Source organism: Barbatula barbatula (assembly GCF_947034865.1).
Source record: "Barbatula barbatula genome assembly, chromosome: 8".
NCBI classification, from domain to species: Eukaryota; Metazoa; Chordata; class Actinopteri; order Cypriniformes; family Nemacheilidae; genus Barbatula; species Barbatula barbatula.
This window is the reverse complement of record NC_136771.1, coordinates 12509129-12532150: the sequence shown is the minus strand read 5'-3', so window position 1 is coordinate 12532150 and position 23022 is coordinate 12509129. Positions and strand designations below refer to the sequence as shown.

The following is a 23022-nucleotide window of genomic DNA, read 5'->3' as shown; positions in this document are numbered from 1 at the left end:
GAGACCCATAGACGCCAGTTAGATGTCTGAATTACACAGCCATTGCAACCAGACTGTGGAATCGGACTTGTACGAAATGTTGAAATAAACTTATCAGAACAAATTTAGGACAAATCTTTGCACAATTTCCCTCAGTTTGAGCAGTGTGTTGACAGTTTGTAATCTTCAGTGGGGTGTATCTTATTTGTTAAAGTGTTATGTTGTTACTCTTACTCCATAATTTATAAAGAAATGTTTCAGCATCTGAAACAGCACAATGGAGTGGGACACAAAGGCAGATGTGTCGATATTATAATACAAGCAATCTTCAAAGAAGTGATTTTTGCAGAAGTTTCCGTCCTAATACACTCCAAATGAGACCCGGACCAAATAAACTCATCCGGACAGTCAAGAAGACAGTAAGACGGACAGTCTTGTTTTTAGCTGGACTCTTCTTGACTTAACAGGACGGTGGGGCGAAGCAGCGCAGAGTGGAGACGAACACCCTCTAGTGCTGAACCAGTCCTCCGACGAGCTCCACACAAGTCATTCGTCTTTTCACCCCAAGATCGCGTTTCGTGCTCATGAACATCGCAAAAGCTCTCGTGTCAGATTCGTCTGCGTGGCTAGACTGAATAATTACGTTTGTAGACGCGTGATACTCTTCAGTCTTACATCGACAGCGCGACTGTAGCGGCGTCAGGGAAGCGTGAGTTAACCAATAGATGGGGGAATACCGTTAATGGACATTGACGACTGGAGAACACACTTATGACAATAGGTTATATCAGGTGTTGACAACCAGGGAGCATCCGCGGTAACTTATTGTCCACTTTGCGTCGTCCTTTGTGGTTTAAATTCTGTAAGTTTTCCAAGTGGCGCCTGTAGTTGTGCGTAATGGGCTGGCATTTCCATCGCGCTCTATCCGCGTTTTCGCGGTGCGGGGAACGAGGAGGTTGACGGCGCGAACCCGGTATAAATAATTTAAGGGAAACAAATAGAGGATTCTTCTTTTTAGTTAATGACTTGCGTGCCCAACTGGATGCTAAAATGACTTTTCAAAGATTTTTCTTCATGTTTGCTTTACCAGGATTGATGTTTTCGGACCCCGGACATCCAAACCATGGTGAGTTATAATCAATTTAAGCAAATACGATATTATTAAAATAAATATTCAATGCTGTCGTTTGAAGGTATCATTTTGTGCGCGAAGGCGCACTCACATTGCATTCGGGTTAACATTATACGTGCATGTGGAAGATTACATTATACTTAGTTTTACTCTGTCACCCATCACAGGAAAGATTTTAAACACACTGTTTACTTTTATAATCTGTGCTCTGCGTTATATGTCTACGGTACTATTGCAGCGAGAAAACGGCGCTCCGCAGACAACGACATCAGTTTGAGTGGTACCTCGTTGCACCTGTGCCCCTTCCCCCTCCGCGTGTGTCCGTAACCCTCCCTTCTGTTTACAATAGCAAAATGCGCTGGTCGTTCCCACAACAAATTGTAGAGTAAAATTGTCGTATTTCGAGTGAGGACATTACAAGAACAAGTGACTCGTGTGTTATGTCTGTATGTGTGAACATATTTGTGTGGGATGTGCAGAAGGGAACAGTCAAACCATCTGAGTTGGCTTGCAAAGCATTTAAAACTTTTTCTGTTATGAGTCATCCCTGTTTCTCCAGAGCTGAGATGGAAAGCAGTTATTTAGAAGGTCTGTTATATGTGTTACTAGTCAAGTCTAATATGGAACTGAGGATCGAAATTGAGAGATGCAGTTTACTTTAACACAAGAACAACACTGTTCAATGTTTTTTGAATCAGTTTGCGCAAAGAGATGAGCTTACAAGCCTAACTGACCTCAATACAAATCTATTCTACTGCCATAGAAGTATGATCCAGCCCTTGGAGATGCGCTAAATACACTATTTCCAACAGCCTGCCAGGCAGTCCATTGTTTCTCAAATGATTTTACCTTGAAATGTTAAATTGCACAACAATTAAATACATTGAATTCCTCATTTTCCTTTTAAAAGAAGATTATATTTTCAAAAGTATAAGAGCTCAACGCAATCTCCTGTATCTCATACCAAATTGGCTTGTAGAAACACTCATCGTTAAACCACTAGTCTGCTATATGTGCAAGTTAAAAATCATAGTTTTGCGCTGATGCAAGGATGGCCTTATGTGACAATCAATCTCCAATAATCATCTAAAGTAAAACACCTAGCATTGTTCTCCAGTTCTCTTCTAACCAGCTCAGAGTGGAACTCTAATTGTTCTACAAGAGTTTTTTAACCTTCTCTTCCATAGATATTGTTTGGATCATTCTGTGAAAGCCTGGTTGTGATAAAAGTGGGTTAAAGTGTGGCCCTTTACAGGCAGAACGCGGCATGTGGGTGGAATGATTAAAGATTTTTTTTTTAAATAAATATTATTTTGTTACATTTTTATTTGTATGTTTTACCATTAGGTACAGTGTGACGAGGAAACAGTAAACATGAACAAAATAATGTTTATAACATATCTTTAACATTGATTAATGCCTTAAAAAGGTTTTTCATTGTTAGTCTATTACAATGCGTCTAATAGTAGAACTGAATGAACTAAACTTTCAAAAAATGCCGTCGTGAAGTACTCATCCACAAGTTGTTCCAAACCTGTATACATTTCTTTGTTTGGTTGTACACAAAAAACTTTAACAACTTTTAGATTTTTCAGCCAACATTTACTACACCGTAGAAAAAACATACTGTGTATTTTTGTTCTGTAAAACTCAAAAGAAGAGTTTTGAAGAATTAAGAAAAAAATTTAGGCTTAAGAAAAACAAACAGTTCTGGGGCACATTTGACTTGCATTTTTGACTACCCCGAAATTGCAGTTGCTAACATTCTTCTAAATATCTTTAAATTGAACACAACAAAGATATATATTAAGTTTATTAAGTTTGAAAGGGAGAGCAATTCATTACAGAATATTCACTTTCGGATGAACTATCCCTTCAATTTAAAGTGGACAAGAGTGCATTGCCGCATATAGTTCATTGATTGGTCTTGAGATGTGTTCATGTGTTTGTCTTTCATTTTCATGCAGCAGTGTGACTCTTCCTGACTAGGTCAAAGTTTTGTTCTGTCAAAGTTTTGAATGTTTCATCACCAGTCTCACTGTTTTTTTAATTCGACATCAGCCTTTGGGCCTTCAAAGTTTGTATTCCTTTGTTCAGGGACCTTGAGTGGTTAGAGTGTCTTACAGTAGCTTTGAGGCTATACCGGTCTGAGTCTAGAAAGCGCTATGTAAACAGTAATTGTGTAATGTAACAGAGGCCTGTTAATGCCCAGCACCCTGTTTGTGCTGCTATCATTGCTGTGTGGAGTGCTCTCATTGATTTTATAGACACTGTGGAGCCAAACCTCAGAGGTTTCTCGCTTTATACCTTCAACACTTCAATGGCTCTTCAAAGAGAGAGAAAGGAATTGGATAAAGGCTTTGTACTGCCAGCAGCCGTGTGTATTTATGTGCGCATGTCTGCCTGTCTTTCTTTTTATCCGTATATTAGATCAAGGTCGTGGAAAAATTATTCTGCACATTCATATATTCGTTTTATTGGTTTAATAAAAGTACATTGTGTTGACTCACAAGACACTTTGCCTTATTACTTAGGTATTTCAGGCATTATTTTTTCTATAGCTGAATAATTTTTTTTTTATAATTCAAGTAAGTAACTGAAGAGATAAGATTCTTTTGTATATTTACATGCACAGACCTACTTGCTCGTCTCCATTGACTTCCTTTTGTTGCTGGGATCAATTTGTAAATTGCACCTTGACATTTCCAAGTCCTGTCTGTGCAATGTGATCTAGCCATAACCCCAGAGCTTCCCTCTTTTCCACGCCGCCTCAGATACACTAAATGCCTGGCTAAAGACCACTAATGCATGCAGCGCTTTCCTTATCAGATCAATTTATCTCAAGCGTTCAACAAAGGGCCATTTTTCTACGGTTGTGACAATCAAATTTCAAATGTCACCTTTCTCTTCCTCATCTCTCATCTTAGAGAAAAAGAAGCGAACATGAGTTTCATGGATCTCAGCTTTCTTGTCACACTCACACACGCTTCTCTTTTTCTTTTATAAATCATTATTATCAGCCTGAGCCAAGATTTAAAATAATTTGTTAAGGCAGTTTGGCTAAATGTCAGATCTTAGTAAGGCAGCGGGTGCTGTTGGTTCAAGTCCAGAGCATTATACTGTGAAATGAATTTAATATGACTGAAGATCTGACTTTATTCCATAAAGAAGAGGCTCTTGAATACAAAGTTGTTTTTTTGGAAACTTTTATCTTTGCTGATCTTGTATCCCTGATATCATCCTTTTTTTCCTCAAAATGCACCAAGCTGACATATCCTCAGCTTTTGTCCATGAAACAGTCCAGAGCTTGATGTTCTGTAATATTTGTATCACTATAAATATTTTGCTTTCAAGCAAAGCACTTAACCTCGGATATTCAGATGAATTATCAATGCACATATTGTAACAGGTTCATAAAAGTAAGGAGACGGGGACTGACGAACATAAAATAACTTTTAATTAATAAATATAAACGTAAATAGACAGCTGGCAGCCCCCTCACAGGCGACTGCCGGTGACAAACACAAACCATAACTAAAAGCCAGGCCTGGTCCTCTCTCACTGACGGTCCGGTAGCTCGTCCTCTTATTGTCCCGATCTCCTCCGTAATAAGAGACCGGTGCGGGTACAGCTGATGCTTGTTATCCCGGATCTCGTCCCGCCTACCTCACTACATACCCCCATCGCCCCTCACAGTACCCTGAGACTGTGCTTGCTCCCCCTCCTTCCTCGGGATTGGGGGGTTGGCACAGCCTCGGCGGACTATCCCCTGGGGGTATGCACTGACGAGGAGAGACAACGGAGACGGTAGCACTCCGAGCAACCAGAAAGAGAGAGGGGAGACGCTTGGTCGGACACAGGCTCTGGCCTCTGTCAGGTGGTGGCCTCTTCCGGAACTTCCGCCCCCTGCTCCTCCCCCTTGGGCGGACGGACTCAGGCTCCGGCCTCTGGCAGGTGGTAACCGCTCTCGGCTCTCCCGCCCCCGACGAGAAAGGCACCGGCCTCTGGCGGACGGTGGCGATCCGCCCCGCTCCCTCTGGGAAGGCAGAGGATTAATATTCAGAACACTTGGAAACACTCAGAAGACTGGTAAGTTTAAGAGGCAGTTATCGTTTGAGAGTCCGTTTCAGTTTAAGACCAGATGAAGACTGTGAGTTTTGGTGAGTCTTTTAAAGTGTGACTGATGATGTGCAGGTGATGATAATTAGAATTCTGGCGAGTGGGGTGTTGGAGTGGTAAGAGTGCCTGATGTCTCCGTGACAGTACCCACCCTCCACGGTCCGCACCTGAAGACCTCAACCTCCGTCATTGTTGAGTCCTGCCCCTGCCCTGAGGGGCTGGTAGACTGGGGTGGTCTCGGTGGAAAGTTGTGAGGGGCTCTGGGTCGAGGATGTCGTCACAATGAACCCAGGAGCATTCCTCTGGGCTATATCCTTAACAGTCGACCAGATGCTCCAGGTGGCCACCACGGCGACGAGAGTCCAGAATGTCCTGCACAGAGTTTAGGGTGCCATCTTCCATGTCCAGGGAACGAGGGGGCTCATCCAACGGACCAGGCTCTGGGGAAAGATCAGATCATGAAGTGATAGGGCTTGAGGAGTGAAATGTGGAATGTTGATTGAATGCGATATCAGGGGAGTAATTTGTGGAGGTATGTGGCTGGATTTATTTGTTGAAATATGGGAAAGGGACCAACAAATCTGGGACTTCGCTTCTTTGATGACAGTCTCATCCTGATGTTCTTCATAGAGGGCCACACCTTTTGACCTTGGTACTGTGGAATTTCCCTTTGCCGGGTGTCCACCTTGGTCTTGTGGTGTCGGATGGCTCTCTGGAGGACATCAGATCTTTACCAGGTTTGCCTAGCTTACCTTTCTTTGGACAGTAGACATCTCGGAACTTGGAATGTTCCTTGGGAACTTTATCAAATAGTTTTTCTGGGGGACTTTTGAAGGTGGTGGCACCGAGATTAACTAGGGTGGATGATTTGGGTTGAGAAGCCACATGGGTCGGAAAGCATGTTGGTAAACAGTCTGAAGGGAAACTCTGGATGGCGGGGCTGGTTCTGGCAGAGAGGGTGACACATGGACAGGCAGACGCGAGTTGGAAGGACAGCTTGATGAATTTCTCCAGTCCAATGGAGTCTTCACAATTTGTTACATGTAGTTGTATTCATGGTTGAAGTCCATGGCGGTAGGTGGTTAATAAAGCAGGCTCATTCCAGAGTACCGCCTGCATCAGCAGACCCGCTTGGGCCCAGGTGGTAACGAGATTATGAAGGTTTTGCAGTTTCATTATTTGCAGTTTCAGTGTTCATCATTTTTTATGAAGAGGGTGCACGGAAGAACAATCCTCTACCAGACCAGAGAAGGGAGCTGGAGGGACCATGGGACCGCCAGCAACAGCAGGTGAGTGTGGATGTTTACTGTTTGTGGAACTGTTGTGGTAAGGGTTGGTGTCAAAGCCCTTTTGAGCGCGTCCACGATATCCTGAAATGGAACGGGTGTGCTCATCTTGTTGCGGTCTGGTCTTCTGTAACAGAACCACAAGGAATCAAGATCCTTTACCTTCAAATAGCAGTTAATTTACAAACAGGAACGTAACAGGTGAGTATATGGCATATAATATGACCAAACGAAGACTGTGAGTTTTGGGTGAGTCTTTTAAAGTGTGGCTGGACAGTCAGCTTTTTCCCTTGCATGCAGCTCCTCTGATGCTCTTTTAAGCAAATGATGCGTTTATACAGTATATTTCACAGACACCCAACAAGCACTTTGATAAAGGTTTTTGCCACTTTAGGAAATCATTTAAATTAATCACTAGCGATCACCAACACAGTTGTCCTCTATTGTGTTAGCAGCAAACTGAAAGCGCATTGCTTCAAGTCTTTAAGTTAGTTTCCAGCCACCTATTAATAGCACCGATTATTACCACTATGCCAGCGTGTTTCTAATATCCAGTGTATATATACATTTACTATCAGCGTTTTTTTGCTGCCTTTATTAACACGCTGTTTTGCCTTGGCATCGCTTCTTAAAAACTGCAGTGGGGCAGGCATGGAATTCAGTACTTGTATGTGAAAGAGTTAAATGCTTAACTTATTCATATTCTATAAATTGTTGCATATTAGATTGAATTAAAATGTCTTATGACAGAAACTGTTTTAGTTTTAGATAAGCCTGTCAGTTCTGGTCATTAAAGATCTAGATAAAGAATGATTAATATCCCGAATCACACGGAATCAGTCTTCACACCCATGATTATTTAAAGACAAATGGCTGTAGCTGCACCATGCCATCTGGATTCATTCCCCCTTGACTGGAGATCGATAACTAATCAATACTACAATGTTGCTACCAAAAGCAGAAATTGACAAGCATCGCAATCTTTTTATATCCTAGAATGCGTTTCTCATCAGTGCCACAGTAGGTTGAAGCTGCAATTTTCTATAGCAACATGAAAGCCGTCCAGCCGAAACTCACATCACAAATGACATTTTGTCGGTGCTGTTTTTCACAAAATTTCCCTTTGAGAATAACATTTAAATATCAATAAACCTGGTACTAAAAATGCATACACAAACTAATAGGGCATTGACATTGCTACAGTACATCCCTGAGCTATTTCCAACACTGGTGCATATGATGCTGAAATTCAAATGATAAATTGAAAGCTCCCACTTGTTATTTTTAGCAGTCCTTAACTATGAAGATGTGGATTAGAAAAATACTTTATTTAACTAGTAGCCTACTTATAGCTGTGTTCATGCTGAATGGGTTAAGCATATGGATTTAAACTTTAAATGTGTCACTTAATGGCATGTTCTTCCAAAATCCAGCCATCACCTTGTAAAGCTACTGCTAAACCCAAACTCAGACCTTCTGATACAGCACATCAAAGACACTTGAAGACTTTTGAGGCAGGCCAGATACTCAAGCTTTTTCTGCCTAAGCTTTTCCTTTGTTCTCTTTTCCATGTGGCCTACTTTAGGGACTCTCGATTTCTACAGACAGACATAGGCGCTAGCTGCCACGTCTGATGTGTCTATGTTGATGTCTCACTCTCCACGCTGAGGCAGAGAAAGAGAGACAGCAAACATTCAGCAGTTGATTTGGTTTGAAATGAAGCTTGCAGATCTTGTCAACACTAGTTATAAAGATTTGGCTGCAACAAGACATCCCGCTCTGCCTTTTCTAATAAGACCATCAATAATTGTCCCATCTGGAAAGCCACTTACCGTTGACAGCATTATATTCGCCTGCTTCTAAGTGCAGGTGATTTGAGTGTGCTATGCTGTCTTCATTTTTGAGTTTTACAATTTTACTAGTCAAACTTTCAGTGGAAAAACTTTGGACGAGTACTGAATTATTTACAATTTACTGTGTAGAATCGACACGGTATCAATAAACATGGTTTTTAACATCACGTTTATTGTCATTAAGGGTACCCTGTGACACCCCTGATATCAATACATTTCTATCACTACCAAAATAAATATAAAGATCTCGCAACAGAGACCCTTCATTTTGTGATAATATGACAATGCTATGTTATGAAAGATAAGAATAATACTAAAAGAGATCAATACTTGGCATGAGTGCATCAGTGCAATTTATTTAATACAATTTCCAGGGCATAGCAATACCATTTTACCTCAACTCTTTCTGATTTGCACTAGACTTATTTTATTGACACTTGCTGTTATGAAATTAGCAGTAAGACGAAGATTCTTCATGACTGGGGGAATTCCCATGAGGGATTGACACCGAAGTTTCACCAATTCTGTCTGCTTCAAAGAATGTTCTTAGACCTAATCTGCCTTGTAAATATCTCTTAATAAAGTCATTACAAATTGATCACTCCGTCTCGCTATTCTCGCAGACATGTATAATCTCCCTTCACTGTCAGAGGGAATGCGAGTGCGGAAATTTAGGGATAATATGACTCGAGACACAGACACTGGGTCTAGACAGGAATGTAATGTGATTTAGGTTGAGTGGCCAAAGTGCCTAACCCTCTTATTCACATTTTTCTGTTTGGGTGTGTAAGTAACATAGATCCATCACTTCCAGGCACAATTATCAGACATTGTCAAGCAAATTTGATCAGGGCGAACAGTAGTGCTTAGTATGTCTGCAGACAGCTCATTGAGGACCAATTATATTGCATCTTTGACAACACATATACAAATAAGCTACACATTAGCACAGTATTACACACACATATTCATATTGCACACACATATTCAACATATTGCTGTAATGAGTGAGACTTACAGTAAATACACCAGATTTAAAACATTTAAAGGTGCGATTTAGTAATACTTTGTGTATGATGTTATCTGTATCAAAGTGTACATGTCTCTGTACAAAACCTTTTAAATACGAAAACAAGTGTGGCGTTTCTTTTAAAGTAACTTCCATAAATATAATGTTTTTTAATTGTTCAAAAAACACCGAATATGTGTGTGTAAATATGTGTAAATTATCAGCTCTGCATTTTGATGAAATTAAGGCTCAGTCTGAGAGAGAATCACACATAAATAGTCTCTGGCTATAACACACTGTTATTAAGCCGTGGTATAGAGACAAGGGAAATTGTACATTCATCTTATCAAACGGCATATGTGGGTGAGCTAATGACTCACCTGCTGTGGATGTGACTAGCTTTGTGCAAATCTTTTTAGCCTGCTTGTTAAATGCTGTGTTCATGTATTAGATAGTTTGATGAATGATGCTGACTGATTGATCATGTTGAGTATTGACAGCTTTGACAAATCGTAATTTTATCATATTTATGTCAATATGAAAGCAATCTGTTAAGAACCTCTGACTGCATTATGTTGGCGTCCTTGTCTCGATGTTTGCTTATTTATTATTTAATTTCATTTGCTAGAACAAAACATTCATTAATATGTAACAGAAAACGATTCCTATTTTAAAAAGAAAATAAAAACCATCTATTACTAAAAATCTTGTAATCATTTAAATGATGAGAGAATTTGATCAAGTGCTAAAATGAACAGCACTGTAAACAATTCAAGTTGTTTCAACTAATTATTATTTGGTAACTAGTTCCCAGAAATGTTAAGTTCACCCCATTTCTGTCTCCAAAGTGTTACTTGAATAGTTTTTTAGTTGGCCCAAAATTTGACTCAAACATTAAAAAGTATGTTTTCTCAACTAGTTTTATAGTTCATGTGTTTTTGTTATTTTAACTACGATTTATAATTTGCTTATCATAACTTCACATCACACAAAAAAGAAGACAAATAAACACAAAATGGCCTTTTTTGAATAAGCAGCATTTAGTCAAGTATATGCAGATAGATTGTAGATGCCACGGAACAGTCACGTGCCAGAAGTAGTGCCTCAATGTACCATTTGGCAACCTGTTATAAAAAGAAAATAACAATTTAGCTCGAAATGCTTTTAAAATAATTGAAAATATTAGATAATTGTTGCAACCAATTATTTTACTCCACATTGTAACACCTGAGTGAAATAACCGTTCGGCCCAAAACATGACTGTTTTGGCACATTACTGCAGAGCAATCAGCGGTAAGGTGTCTTGCTCAAGGGCACTTCAGTCCTGACCTGCTGGCACTGAGATTCCAACCAGCAACCTTCTGATAACAAGCCCAACGCTCTAACCACTAGGCCTACTTTTAAGAATATGTCTTATTATAATATCTCAGGCTTTATGTAACACGTTGTCTCAACTAAGTCCAACCAAGAACCCATTAGTTAAACTGAGATATCTTTGTTCTTCCAACGTTTTATTAATTGCCGTTTTTACAGTGAGCGTCTAAAACATATATCCTCCTATTTCCTTATGTTGTCTCGATCCTACCTCTCTCTCTCTGTCCTGCTTTTCTAGTCTTATGGCAGGATCGTGACAGACCCACATGTTTTGTGTGGAAGCACATGGTCATTGTTTGTTTTTGGTGTGCCATGTGCTCTCCAGTCTCGGCTCCTGGCCCCGCCCCCTCGTTTCCTTATGAATGATCTTGTTATTGATTCATGCCCCTCACCTGTTGCCCTCATTATTTGCTTCCTATTTATTGCCCTAGTGTTTGCTATCATGTGCTGGTTCATTTAGCTGTTTTTGCATTGTGCTACTGGCCAACGCGGGTCAAGTATAGTTCTTGCCAACTTGGGTCTGAGCCTATATTTAATTCTAATTTCAGCTTGATTAGTTACAGTTAATTCTGTTGTCTAGTCAAGTATTTTTTTTATTTTTCCCTAGTTTTGTGGTTGTTTTTCCCTTGTGTATTGTAATAAAGTTCCTGTGTAACGGCTGTTTGCGTTTGGGTTCTGTCTCCTGACCCTGACAAAGTTGGGTGAGGGGCAGACCATTTCACGTAGACCACTAGGGTTACTGTCCCGGACCCCATGATAAGGCAGTCAGGGTCCCAGTTGAAAAGTAATATGTTAATTTAGCAATTCAGTTGGGATTTTTAAAGATTCAGTGAGTCATTTATTCAAAGAATTATCAGACTGAATTAAAGTAATTCAAGCTGTGGGGCTGCCAGTCTTTGTAAGCAAATAATTAAAAGAAAAATAAGTCAAATCATATATTTGTTTTTGCATTTTAGTCAATTGGTTTTATAATCGAAAGCTCATCAAGCAGGTAAAATACAATTCGGTTTTTTTCTGTGTCACTCAGCATAGACATGAACTACCGATTAGAGTTGCAAATAAAATGATTCTGGGCATGAGAAAACTAACATCCCCTTTAATCCAGTTTATGAAATGCTGTACACACTATTTTTGTAGTCATTTAAATTCTGTAGCCTTTTACAGTTGACTCTACTGTAGCTTCATGTTTTCTCTTTCCCTTTCTATATAGTGGTTCTCTTGGACACTACAGCCGTGCTGGGAGAACCGAGCTGGAAGACCTACCCTGTCAATGGGGTAAGTAATATTTCTTCTGTGACCTTTGTACCTTATACATAAACTTCCTTGCAGCATACTGTAAGGACAATTTGTATGCGTTACAGTTATTAGGAAATCAATCGCCATAAAGCTGCTCTGAATGAATTCCAACCAATATATGCCTACTCAAACATGACTTCAGGTTAATCCAAACCGCACAATTCAGTGTTACAAAGAAGTCAGTTATTATGAAATTCAATCAAAACGGGTCAATGAGACAGTATTAGGGATCCAGAATGTGGGCATAGAGCTTCTTAAAGGGTAATTATTTACACATCTCAGTAATTCAATTTCACCTCCTTTCAATTTTGCGAATACTATGAAGATTTCTAGGACATTAAAACCAGTCAAAGGGTTGAAAGCAATTTTGGATGAAGCAGCCAAGTGTGATCACACAACCCCAAGCTGCTAATAGTAGACCTACAATTATTATATCCTTTCTTCTGTCTGATAAAATGGATGCTCAAACTGTGCCGCTTTTCCAAGACCCTCTAAAAGTACCAGTGCTGGTCTTTCGCTAAACGAAAGTGAAAGTGGTAAAGTGGAGGAAACCAGCCAGCCCACATCGGTTTTTTATTTGAGGGTGTGTAAAATGACCTATACCCCAAAAATGATTTCCCACCGGAGCTCCAGTGCACATCTTCATATTACTTCTCATCTTACACAGGTGCCCATGATGTCAAAGAAAGAGAGTTCATTTCGACAGTAAACACCACTTGGGGTTTCATTTTGCTGCAGTAACGGGCCGGTGCACACCTCCAATCGAATCAATAATTCATGCTATAATATCCTGGGTCAGATACATCTCCTATTAGTATTTACCACAGTGTCTTCCTCTAGCTCAGTCTGTTAGGTCAGGGTATGTCATGTTAATCAAAGCCCTTGTTCTTCTCCCACAGCCAGATGCAACACACCTTTTCAAGCCTTGAGAGACTTTCCCTGCCATTTAATTTGTTTCCTAGCAAGGGGAGACCGGTGTGTTTTGTTTACTCTGGCACAGACATATCCTATGGGGGTTTCTCTTTCTCTACCCCCCCCCTCTCTCTCCCTCTCTCTCTCTCTCTCTCTCTCTCTCTCTCTCTCGCTCTCTGTTTGGAGTAGCAGGTTTGTTTGTGCTGTTCCATTGTTTCGTTGACTATTCTCATGGCTCCACTCCACTGTAAACCTGTTAGATTCTGTGCTGTAATTACCAAATGTGTCATATAGTCATGTTGTCCTCGTGCTGTGCACTCTCTTTTCTACGTTTAAAAGAGAGAAAGAGGCTATGGCAAAGGTTAAAGGAAATAATATGTGTTTATGATAACCCTCATAAATAGTAAAATCTTAATTTTAATATTGAGGGAGAGACTTGACATAAGATGTCATGACTGTTAGTTCAAATACACTGTAACATCTGTTGACTGGGAAGATGGAATGTGGGAACGTCTGAAATGTTACAACTAGGGTTGGGTATCGTTATTACGATTCTTATTAATTCCCAGTTTCGACTCCAAAGTTGTATTGTAAACATTTAGATATAAACCTGTATGGCTATTTTGCCTGTTTATTGACTGGTTTTCAATAAAATAAGATTTTATGAGCAGCACTTTGACAATAAATTGAAAGCTTTATTTGCTGATAACCTATACTTTCAATGTGAACTCTACATTATATATATATATATATATATATATAAATATTAACATAGGAAGTGTTGCCATACCATACCATACCATAATACCATAGTTAGACAATGGTTACTATTGTAACAATATGTTGTGTTATAATGAGAAATCAGCAGATCACAAGTCAACACATGCACATTTTTGTCAAAAAATGTGCATACTGTAATTGTTGAGAGGATTTTGAATTTTAATTTTATATCAAGTATCCGATTCCGAACCTTAAAGTAACAATTCACCCCAATATGTTAATTCTGTCTTGATTTACTCACCCTCAAGTTGTTCCAGATCTGTACATATGTATATTTCTTTGTCCAGATGAATACAGAGAAAGATATTTGGAAGAATGCTAGTAGTCAAACAGTTCTTGGCCACCATTGACTACCGTAGTAGGAAACTGCTTTGTAAGTTTTTTTGTTCTGTTAAACACAAAATAAGATATTTTAAAGAATGAAAACAGTTCTAGGGCACTTTTGACTACCATCGAAACTTTTCCTACTACTGGCCAATAACTGTTTGGTTACAGATTTGGATAAACTCGAGGGTGAGTAAATGATGACAACATTTACATTTTTAGGTGAACTGTCTCTTTAAGCATTTAAATTTCAGATTTCCAACTATAGTAATAACAATGTAATAACATACATATATAATATATTGCAGATATCTTGTTGCAAGAAAGATTTTAGTCTGAAGTTGCTCAAAAATGTTTTCTAAACTGCTTGCGATAAGACTCGTTTTGTCTGTTGTATTTATATTATGATGTTTTCAGGATGAAAAAGCTCAGACACAATCATCAAACATGTTACATTTGTGTTACTCAGCATAATTATCGTTGCAGTTATGATACAACGACTTCTGCGTCAATCAAAGAGTGATTAATGATCTCTTAACGCTTTTTTATTCTGTCTTGGTCATTTTTTAAATCTTGACCTTTTCTAAAAGGGCCAGTCTGTCGTTTTTCAAAGAGAGAACAGTACTGGCACGTGAATGATTAATACATGCTGTTTTAGGAAATGTTGTGTCAGGAGGAGACAGAAAGCCATACTTTGAGTGTTAATTTCTTATCTTTAATGGAATGTTGGGTGACCTTCTGCTGGCCAGAGCTGGTATTTACTGATAATCACAATGAAATCTAGACCTCAAACATTAAAGTTCAGCTGGAACCTCTTATAAATCTGTTCTTAACCTGGTGGAGAGTGAAATCTAAAATCAACATCAGTAGTTTTGTAAAAGAAAAATAAATTTCACACTTGCAGAGTGCTGTTATGGCGGTTTATCAGTATGTTTATTTTCAGCATCAGGTAATCGTAGAGTGCTGATATATAATTCTAACTACACAATTGCAAATGTGATATTGCTTTAATACAACAGTTCAATGGACAATAGAAAGAAGGTAATAAGTGAGGGAAAAGGGACTGTCCCGGAAAAAAGTGTCTCTCTTATATTCCGTGCAGTTCTCAGTCATGATGATCTCCATGTCCTCCTTACATGCTATAAATGATTGCTGCCTGTGGTCTTTAAAGGCATATTTTAGTCAAACAGAACAATCCAAAAAAGGCCCTATAGGTCATATGTTCCAGCAGCATATTACAACTTAGATACGTTTTGAAATGATATATTAGCCTGTATGATCTTGTGAAATCACGTTTGACCGTCACAGTTCATAATAATGCTTGTTCGTTTGTATGTAATATATAAAATGTATACTGTACATAGTCCCTTACTCACTGTGTTTACAATATTAAATTCACAAAACCTGCTTTTACATTGATGTATTTGACAGATGGCGACTTGCAATGTATTCAAGGTATACATTTTATTAGTATTTGCGTTTCAGGGGATTGAACCAATTATTCTTGCGCTGCTTTACAGTAAACACTAATCAGATTGGCTTCCATGAGTAACTTCAACTTCCATAAGTAAGGGCACATACTGTAGGTGCTTTCTTATATTGTCTATAATATTATGGTATAAACTATATCTAATGGTAAATGACATGTAAAAACTAAACAAAAGTGTGATTCGATCATTTGTAAAATTTACCACAATGCCCCGGATCTTTTGACTTTTTAATGTAATGCAAAATATGTTATATATACAGTATATATATATATATATATATGTGTGTGGTAGATTCAAGCTTTTCAAATTGAAAAGCATTTTTATTATTGTATTTCACACTAAACATGTTCATTTTAACCCATTTACATTTTACATTTATTCATTTGGCAGACGCTTTTTTCCAAAGCGACTTACAAGTAGTTTTTTACAGTGGCACATTACTGCAGAGCAATCAGGGGTAAGGTGCCTTGCTCAAGGGCCCTTCAGTCATGACCTGCTGGCACTGAGATTCCAAACGGCCTTCTGATCACAAGCCCAAAGCTCTAACCACCAGGCCACACCTGACTCACCCACACCCTACTGCTGCTTATAACAATGAAGGAAAAATCTGTTGTTTAAGACCAATGAGTTTTTGGTTTCACTATATATATTTTGAGAGATAATTTAATCAAACAGCTGACGAAACACAGAATTCAGATGATTGCATTTGCCCCCCGAGGCCCAGCCTTTTTTATTTTCAGTTAACTACCAGATAACTATTGCAAAATATGTAAAATGTCACCACAGTTATAATTAAGTCTACAAGTACAATCCCAGCAAGCTAGGGGGTTAGAATTGACTTACGTCCTTTTAGCACTGTCAAATATTTGAAAATGATCATTTAGAGATCTATAGGGCAGTAACAACGACCTTCCTAGGTGAGGTAGAAGATTAAAAACTACATACAATATAAAGCAGTTCAGAAGGTCCACCGCCCTGAAGAGTTTGGTTCCACCATGGTGTTCTTGAAATAGGACCTACCAGCTCAGGATGACCTTCCAGTAGCTGTCATGTTTAAAATTAAAATATGGATAGCACATCTTGCCTGTCATGATCTGTGTTTGCCCTGTGCGTTGTGGACTTTTATGTTAGTTCCAGTCCTATGACATTGTAATAAGATCCATAGAAGGGAAGGAAGGAGGCAGGAACCGGCGAACATTTAAACAATAAAACTTTAATTAAACAAACAATAAACACAGAAGTAAAGACCGGCAGCCACCTCACGGTCGACTGCCGGCCATAAAACATAAACACAAACTTAACATATGTCCGGGCCCGGTCCTCTCTCGTCTACAGTCCTGCCGGTCGTCCTTTTAAGCTCCTGATCTCCTCCGTAAGATATGCGGGACCGGTGCGCGCACAGCTGATTGCAGCTAGCACTCACTATCACTGTGATAATTGTGTTAAAAATGTCAGTAGCCCGTCAGTAAATGTCAGTTCAAAGTGTGGTCTGTTGTTGTATAGTATGCAGTTTTATTTCAAATCTATTTTCATGAAATTATATATTATATAAATTGTTTAACCAGGTTTGTGTGGCTCTCTGATGGTTAAGATGTTAAAGGTCCGGTTGAATTTATACAGCTGTACGATTATTTCTGAAAACAAACAGCCTCTTGGGGGTTTGGGGGGGAACTAAATTACGAGCACACAATACATCATTGCATTATCCCTGCATAACTGCTGATTCACTACAAGTTTACGTTGTTTACAAATGCACGTACGCACCGATTGCCGACAAAACACAGACACATAACTTAGTTTCACTTACCGTTTGCTGTTCATGTCCGGCATCCTTTAGCGCTGGGACCGCTTCATCTATCAGTTTCAAATGATCTGCAAATCCAGCGTTATATCCATCATTTATACAACATCCCTCACTGACATGCCATGAACATACAAGCACAACTCAACTTCTCTCATTATCACAAGAGTAACGAGCTGCACATGCAGGCCCACAGTGCAGCCAATCTTGATGGTAGGCGGGTCTTCCTATCGTTCGTCGGTTGACGCGTGGGGCGGCTATTTCTTATGCCTTGCTGGGGCGTACAGTTCCAGGAGAATTTCCCAATAAGGGACTAAGAAAGATTGTTTCGTAATGGTTTTTCATTTTCGAAAAAAACAATCAGAAACATATACGAATCTTTGGGAGTCTATCGAACACAGAAATACTACGTAATACATCCAATTCGTTTCTTGAAAAAGTTACTATGTTAAGCATGAGAAGCCATCACATTTAACATTGTAAAGAAGTCAGAATGCATGAAACCGTCTTATATCACCCCTTTAATATGTGGGTAAGGAAGGAAATGACAGGAGAGTACTCTGACTCACTTGACTTTATTTTGCACTGACATCTAACATCGGCATTTAATAAAGCTGTCCAGGATTCTTCATCATTTCATAAATTTAGACCCTTAAGGGGGAACCTTTCTAATCCATTGTGTAACATATGTATTGTGTTGTTCACTATTCATCTTTATAGGTAATACCGTGAACGCTTCAATCACAAAAAGTAAAATAACTTTAAAGATAACCACAACAATAACCATATAAGCAGAAACACTGTAAAAAAGAAATAACTAAATAAAACTAACCTGGCGGCTTGCATTTTTTTAATTAGTTCAACTTAAACAAATTAGTTAGCATAACGAGTAATATTGTTTTTAGTTGAATGAACTCAAAATGTTATGGCAGCCTGGTTACTTTTTTAACGTTTACCCCAAACAATAATGTTTACAGCCTGCGTGTTTTAGTTTCACATTTTAAATGATCAACATCAATGTTTTATCGTTCATCGGCTGGGGAAAACGCTCCGAACATGAGCCCAGTGATATTGTATCTTGTTTTATTATCATTATAGTCCACTATTCTCTTAAATTTAGAATGTTTTTTAAAATTGTATCTTAACTATTATAATTATTGTCCTTGATGAATGAGCCGTAAGACATATTTAATTGTGAACGGGAGCCATACATTCACACATTTACTCAAAGTATTCATATCACTTTCTCTTCCTCCATCTATCTCGCTCCCTTTCCCTGTCTCAGCTGCCCTATATCTGTTTTCCTGGTCGTGAGAGCTTTGTTTTCATAACTTGCCCGATTGGAGGTGAGCACAAGAACCTGGTCTGAGTGCAATACATCACCATCAGCCTCTGCTTTACAGGCAGTGACAAATTGCTGTTGGTTCTCATTTACATGCCCGGTCAGCCTTGACACATGTTATATCCCGCTTTTCCTATCCAGAAAAAAACAACGATGCCTTTCAGCTAACACAATACATTCAATGATTAATCTGTTAGATTTCTGCTGTGGAAAATTTAACAGAATCTTAAATAAAAAATAAAAGAAATTAAAGGAGCAACGTATAATTGTGTGTCATAAACACCACCATCATGCTTAGTAAGTTCCCCGATCATCTCCGTGAAGCTCTGCTAATGTTCTGACTAAAAACCACACTGCAGTGTGCCATTTTGGCATGTCCATTTCTGCAGGCCCAAGAGTCTTGATATGAAACAGAGCGGAATGTCAAAAGTGTCCTTTGCTGGTATCACTTGGGCGATGGTTTCTTAACAGCATGCAATCCTGAATCATAATAAAAAATAATGCAGAGATGCCATGGTGCAAAATAATTTTGGATGGAAGTAGGTCAGTCTGTGGTGTTGTTCTTAGGATAGTACAAAGTGAGCCCGATGTCATAGGTCCCATTGGCCTCTCCTGCTCTTGTTCCCTTTGTCCTTTTCAGTGCATGAAAAGAAGAAAACCTATATTTTAGAGTGACACAGGCCATAAATGCAGTCGTTTATCACGATCATTCTTTTTTGTTGCTGCCGTTAGATGTTAGATTCGATTGAGCCGTATCTTATATCTCCATCTCTATCCACATCATTTTACTTGTGTTCTTTGTTGGGGTAGATTACATTTTACTCGCTCTCACCGTCTGTCTGCCTGTCTGTCTCTGGTTCTCTCTCCCATTCTTCATCCCAATCCCTCTCTTTGTTTTTCTCATGAAAAATAAGTTTTTGATTTTCCTCCCCTTTTCATGGAGAAATAAAGTCACATCAGAATAGAGATTGTGTCTGTGCCTGGGTTGTAAAACAGTCTGGCATAATGAAAGCAAAATAAGACAAAGGCAAGATTAAGCAGGAGACGACCTAAAGGGATATTGATGCATGTCTGACTCTACCCAGATCTAAATTAGACATTTTTCACGTCGTTGTTTGTAATCTGGACCGTGTGATCAAAATGAGATTTCAACACCCTGAGATCTCTTGGAAAATAATAATTACTTTTTATTACTGAGTTGAAAATTAATCATGGGACTTGGCGAGATTCAAAATTTACAGTACGCCATGGGATATCGACCTTTGCGATATTTCTTATTTCAGATATGAGTTGTTGTTTGGTTCAATGTTCCATGCACTTATTTGTTCATTTTTTCCCACTCCAATGCGTTACATCCGTACCATTTTATGGTAACTCAATACATCGTAAACATTATTAGCAGATTATATTATGCTAATATTAATCATTATTATTACAGATAAGTAGATAATTTACATACAATAATTAATATAGTGTATATTAAATATACAACTCAACACCTTTGACTATTTTAAGTATCTGTAATAATTTATTATAATATTGTATGGTATAATATTATTAATCTAGTATAATAAAGCAAATTTTTAATGTAGCTTTTACTTGAGTTCTGTATTGTTTTAATATTTATATTGTTTGGATTGTTTATTGTGAAACTTTATAAGTGTATTGTGTTGTTTTGTTTTTATTGTAAAGTGCTTTGAGATGCACCTATTATTATTATTATTATTATTATAGTAATAATAATCTAAATGTTTTGATTGATTTAATATTTTCTATAGTTCAATAGAATTCGAGAGGTATCTTACATTCGCCTCTGCAACGACAACTAAACAAAAAGCAGATAAATAAAAAAGGGCTTCAGCCACAGACATTTCACAAGGTTGAAGAGAAACAGAGCGCTTGTTATTCACTTGGTGTTTTTATCGATGCAGTTTGAAGTGGAAGTCAATTAATCAATTATTGAGTCAAAGGTAGTGCCAGTATCTCTCTCACAAAGCACCTTCATTACCCAAGGTTAATGTGTATTTAATAATTAAAAGATAATTAAACTCACACTCAACTATAATTGTATTTCCATTTGCCCAGGGCCCATTTGCAATTGATAGACCCCCCCTCCCTAACTCCCCCGAGAGCAGACCTCTATTTGGAATGTGTAAATTCTATTATAGAGTTTAGAAGTATGCACTTTCAATGCACAAAGCGAGGGAAAATCAAAGCTTTAAACATCAATCCTAAGCTGGATCTGACAAAACGAAATCAATGGTGATAATAGATGCTTTTTAAAGTATTGAGTGTGCGTATTGACATGCTGGTTGGTTGCTGAAAAGGCTCATTTACAGTCAGAGAGAACGAATACAAGCCGAAACATGGTTTACTCTAGAGAAGCTGACAGATTAAAATGTATTTTGGGTGTATTGCTTTTCATATGCATTACAAGATACAGGCATTATCTAAAATGTCCTCTATCCTGATGTGTGTGTTTGTGTTCTTGCCAGCGTCGGAACCAGCGATCTACAGTCGGTTTTCGAGTGGAGAAGTGATGACAGAAAGAGAGTCAGGCATCTAGATGTCTGCTGATAGAAACCATTTTAAAAGCGATGAATTCCTCCCCCAGCCCCAAGATGCATTTCATGTTGTCTCTATCACACAGATCTGTGCCGTTTTTGAATCTTGTTCCGTGGACCCCTGCCAGCTTAATGTGATGTGTAGCCAGCGATTTTAGGTTCATCCATCTCGGCCACTTTTATCAGCCCGTGTAGCATCTTAAGCCGCGTGCTGCTATCTCATGCCCACCGCGGCGCTCCTAAATATATCCGGTCACTTTCTAGCAGCAGATTGAAAGCGCGCTGCTGCCATCCCATTCTTCTAAAGGCCTAATTTTACCACCAACGAGAAAGCTGATGAGAAACGTAAGGTTGAGAGGCAATGGTAGGTTGAGAGGAGATTACAGGATCATGAAACCTCCCAGAGTCGGTGTGCTGATGTGGAGTCAGTGTATGTCTTTAGTGTCTTTATAAATGACATGATATGATCTGCCAGAGACAGGTGTGCTAAACATTTTTTATCAGTATGAGCGATTTCCACGCTGTTGGAAATTTCTCTCAATACATTTAAAAAAATTAAATAAAATAAAGTTATTTATTATTCTTTTTTTATTTTGTCATTTATGATGAGCCCTGGAGTCCTGTCAGGCTCTGTGTTCATTTAAAATCCTAATGCTTACATTTTCAGCATCGCATGGGCTCCTCAGTGTACAGTCTATCCACATATAGATCTTTTTTTAGATTGGTTTAACAATAATCTTAGACATAAGAAACCCGGCTCCTTAAACTCACTTCTCATGCATTACTGAACTAACAAAAAGAAAAAAGTAATAAAGTACTTAATGTTTTTTGGAAATTAAACTCCTTGTGACCAAACTTGATGGTGGTAAAAGAGTCCATCGTGATGAGCCATCGACACACATCAGGACTGCAACAAGTCTCTCATTGAGGGGTTACGGAAAACCTGTCACTTCAATAATGAAAGTGAATAAGTGGAGACTTTAGTGCTAATGAAGCGCGTCCTTTCAGATTAATTATCGAAATGAGAGGGATTAGGGAGATCAGACATAAGAAAAAAGAAGATGTGATTGGAGCAGAGAGTTTAGAAATGTGGTCGCAAAAGAGTGAAAAATAAGAAACGCCGAAAAGTGTAAGACAAAAGGCAAGTGTGAAATAAGTAATAAGAGTAAATGTAGTGAGAGAAAAAAGTGTGTGAATGATTGTGGGAGTGTATTCAGGAGAATATGTGTGGAAAATGACTGTGAAAACCGAACAAGTAGCGTAGGAAGGTGTAGGAAGTCAGGAAGTGTAGTGACTTTGGTCAGTCTATTTGTTTCTTATTCATTGCTGTGTTCACAGGTTCAGCATTATTCAGCACAAGTATAGCACATAACAGCCTAGAGGTACCACATAAACCTGATGTAAGATTCTTGAAAATGGTCGTAAGGAATCTCACAATACCTGGATGTGACATAGAAATATTTCTTTTATATTTTGTCATCAGTATGGGGGAACAATGAAATATTGCTGTGAATGGTATACTGTGTTTGTCATTTATTGTATGTGCATTTACGTTGAATTTACAGTGTATTCTTATGCCACAAAATGTTAGTAACTTTATCTAAATAATATGGGTTAGGATTAAGTTCAGGGTTGGTACTCAATATTTACACAGTAAGTACATAGTATGAACATGAAGACTAGGGCTGTAAATCAAAGCTATCCTACTATTTTGCAAGATCATAAATACATAACGCCTCAGAGTATGTATTGTCTGTATAC

At 38.5% G+C, this 23022-nt stretch overlaps 1 protein-coding gene across 2 annotated transcripts in view; it reads left to right on the top strand.

Moving 5' to 3' along the window:
• Positions 1 to 539: 539 nt before the first annotated feature.
• epha6 (eph receptor A6) overlaps positions 540 to 23022 on the top strand; it is a gene marked incomplete at its 3' end in the record, with an annotated part of 98924 nt that continues 76441 nt past the window's right edge. For both annotated transcript variants that reach the window (XM_079462817.1, XM_079462818.1), the window contains exons 1-2: positions 540 to 1105; positions 11963 to 12027. In XM_079462817.1, the coding sequence (XP_079318943.1) occupies positions 1030 to 1105; positions 11963 to 12027 (141 nt within the window). In that variant the 5' untranslated portion in view covers positions 540 to 1029. The remainder of the gene's footprint in view (positions 1106 to 11962; positions 12028 to 23022) is intronic.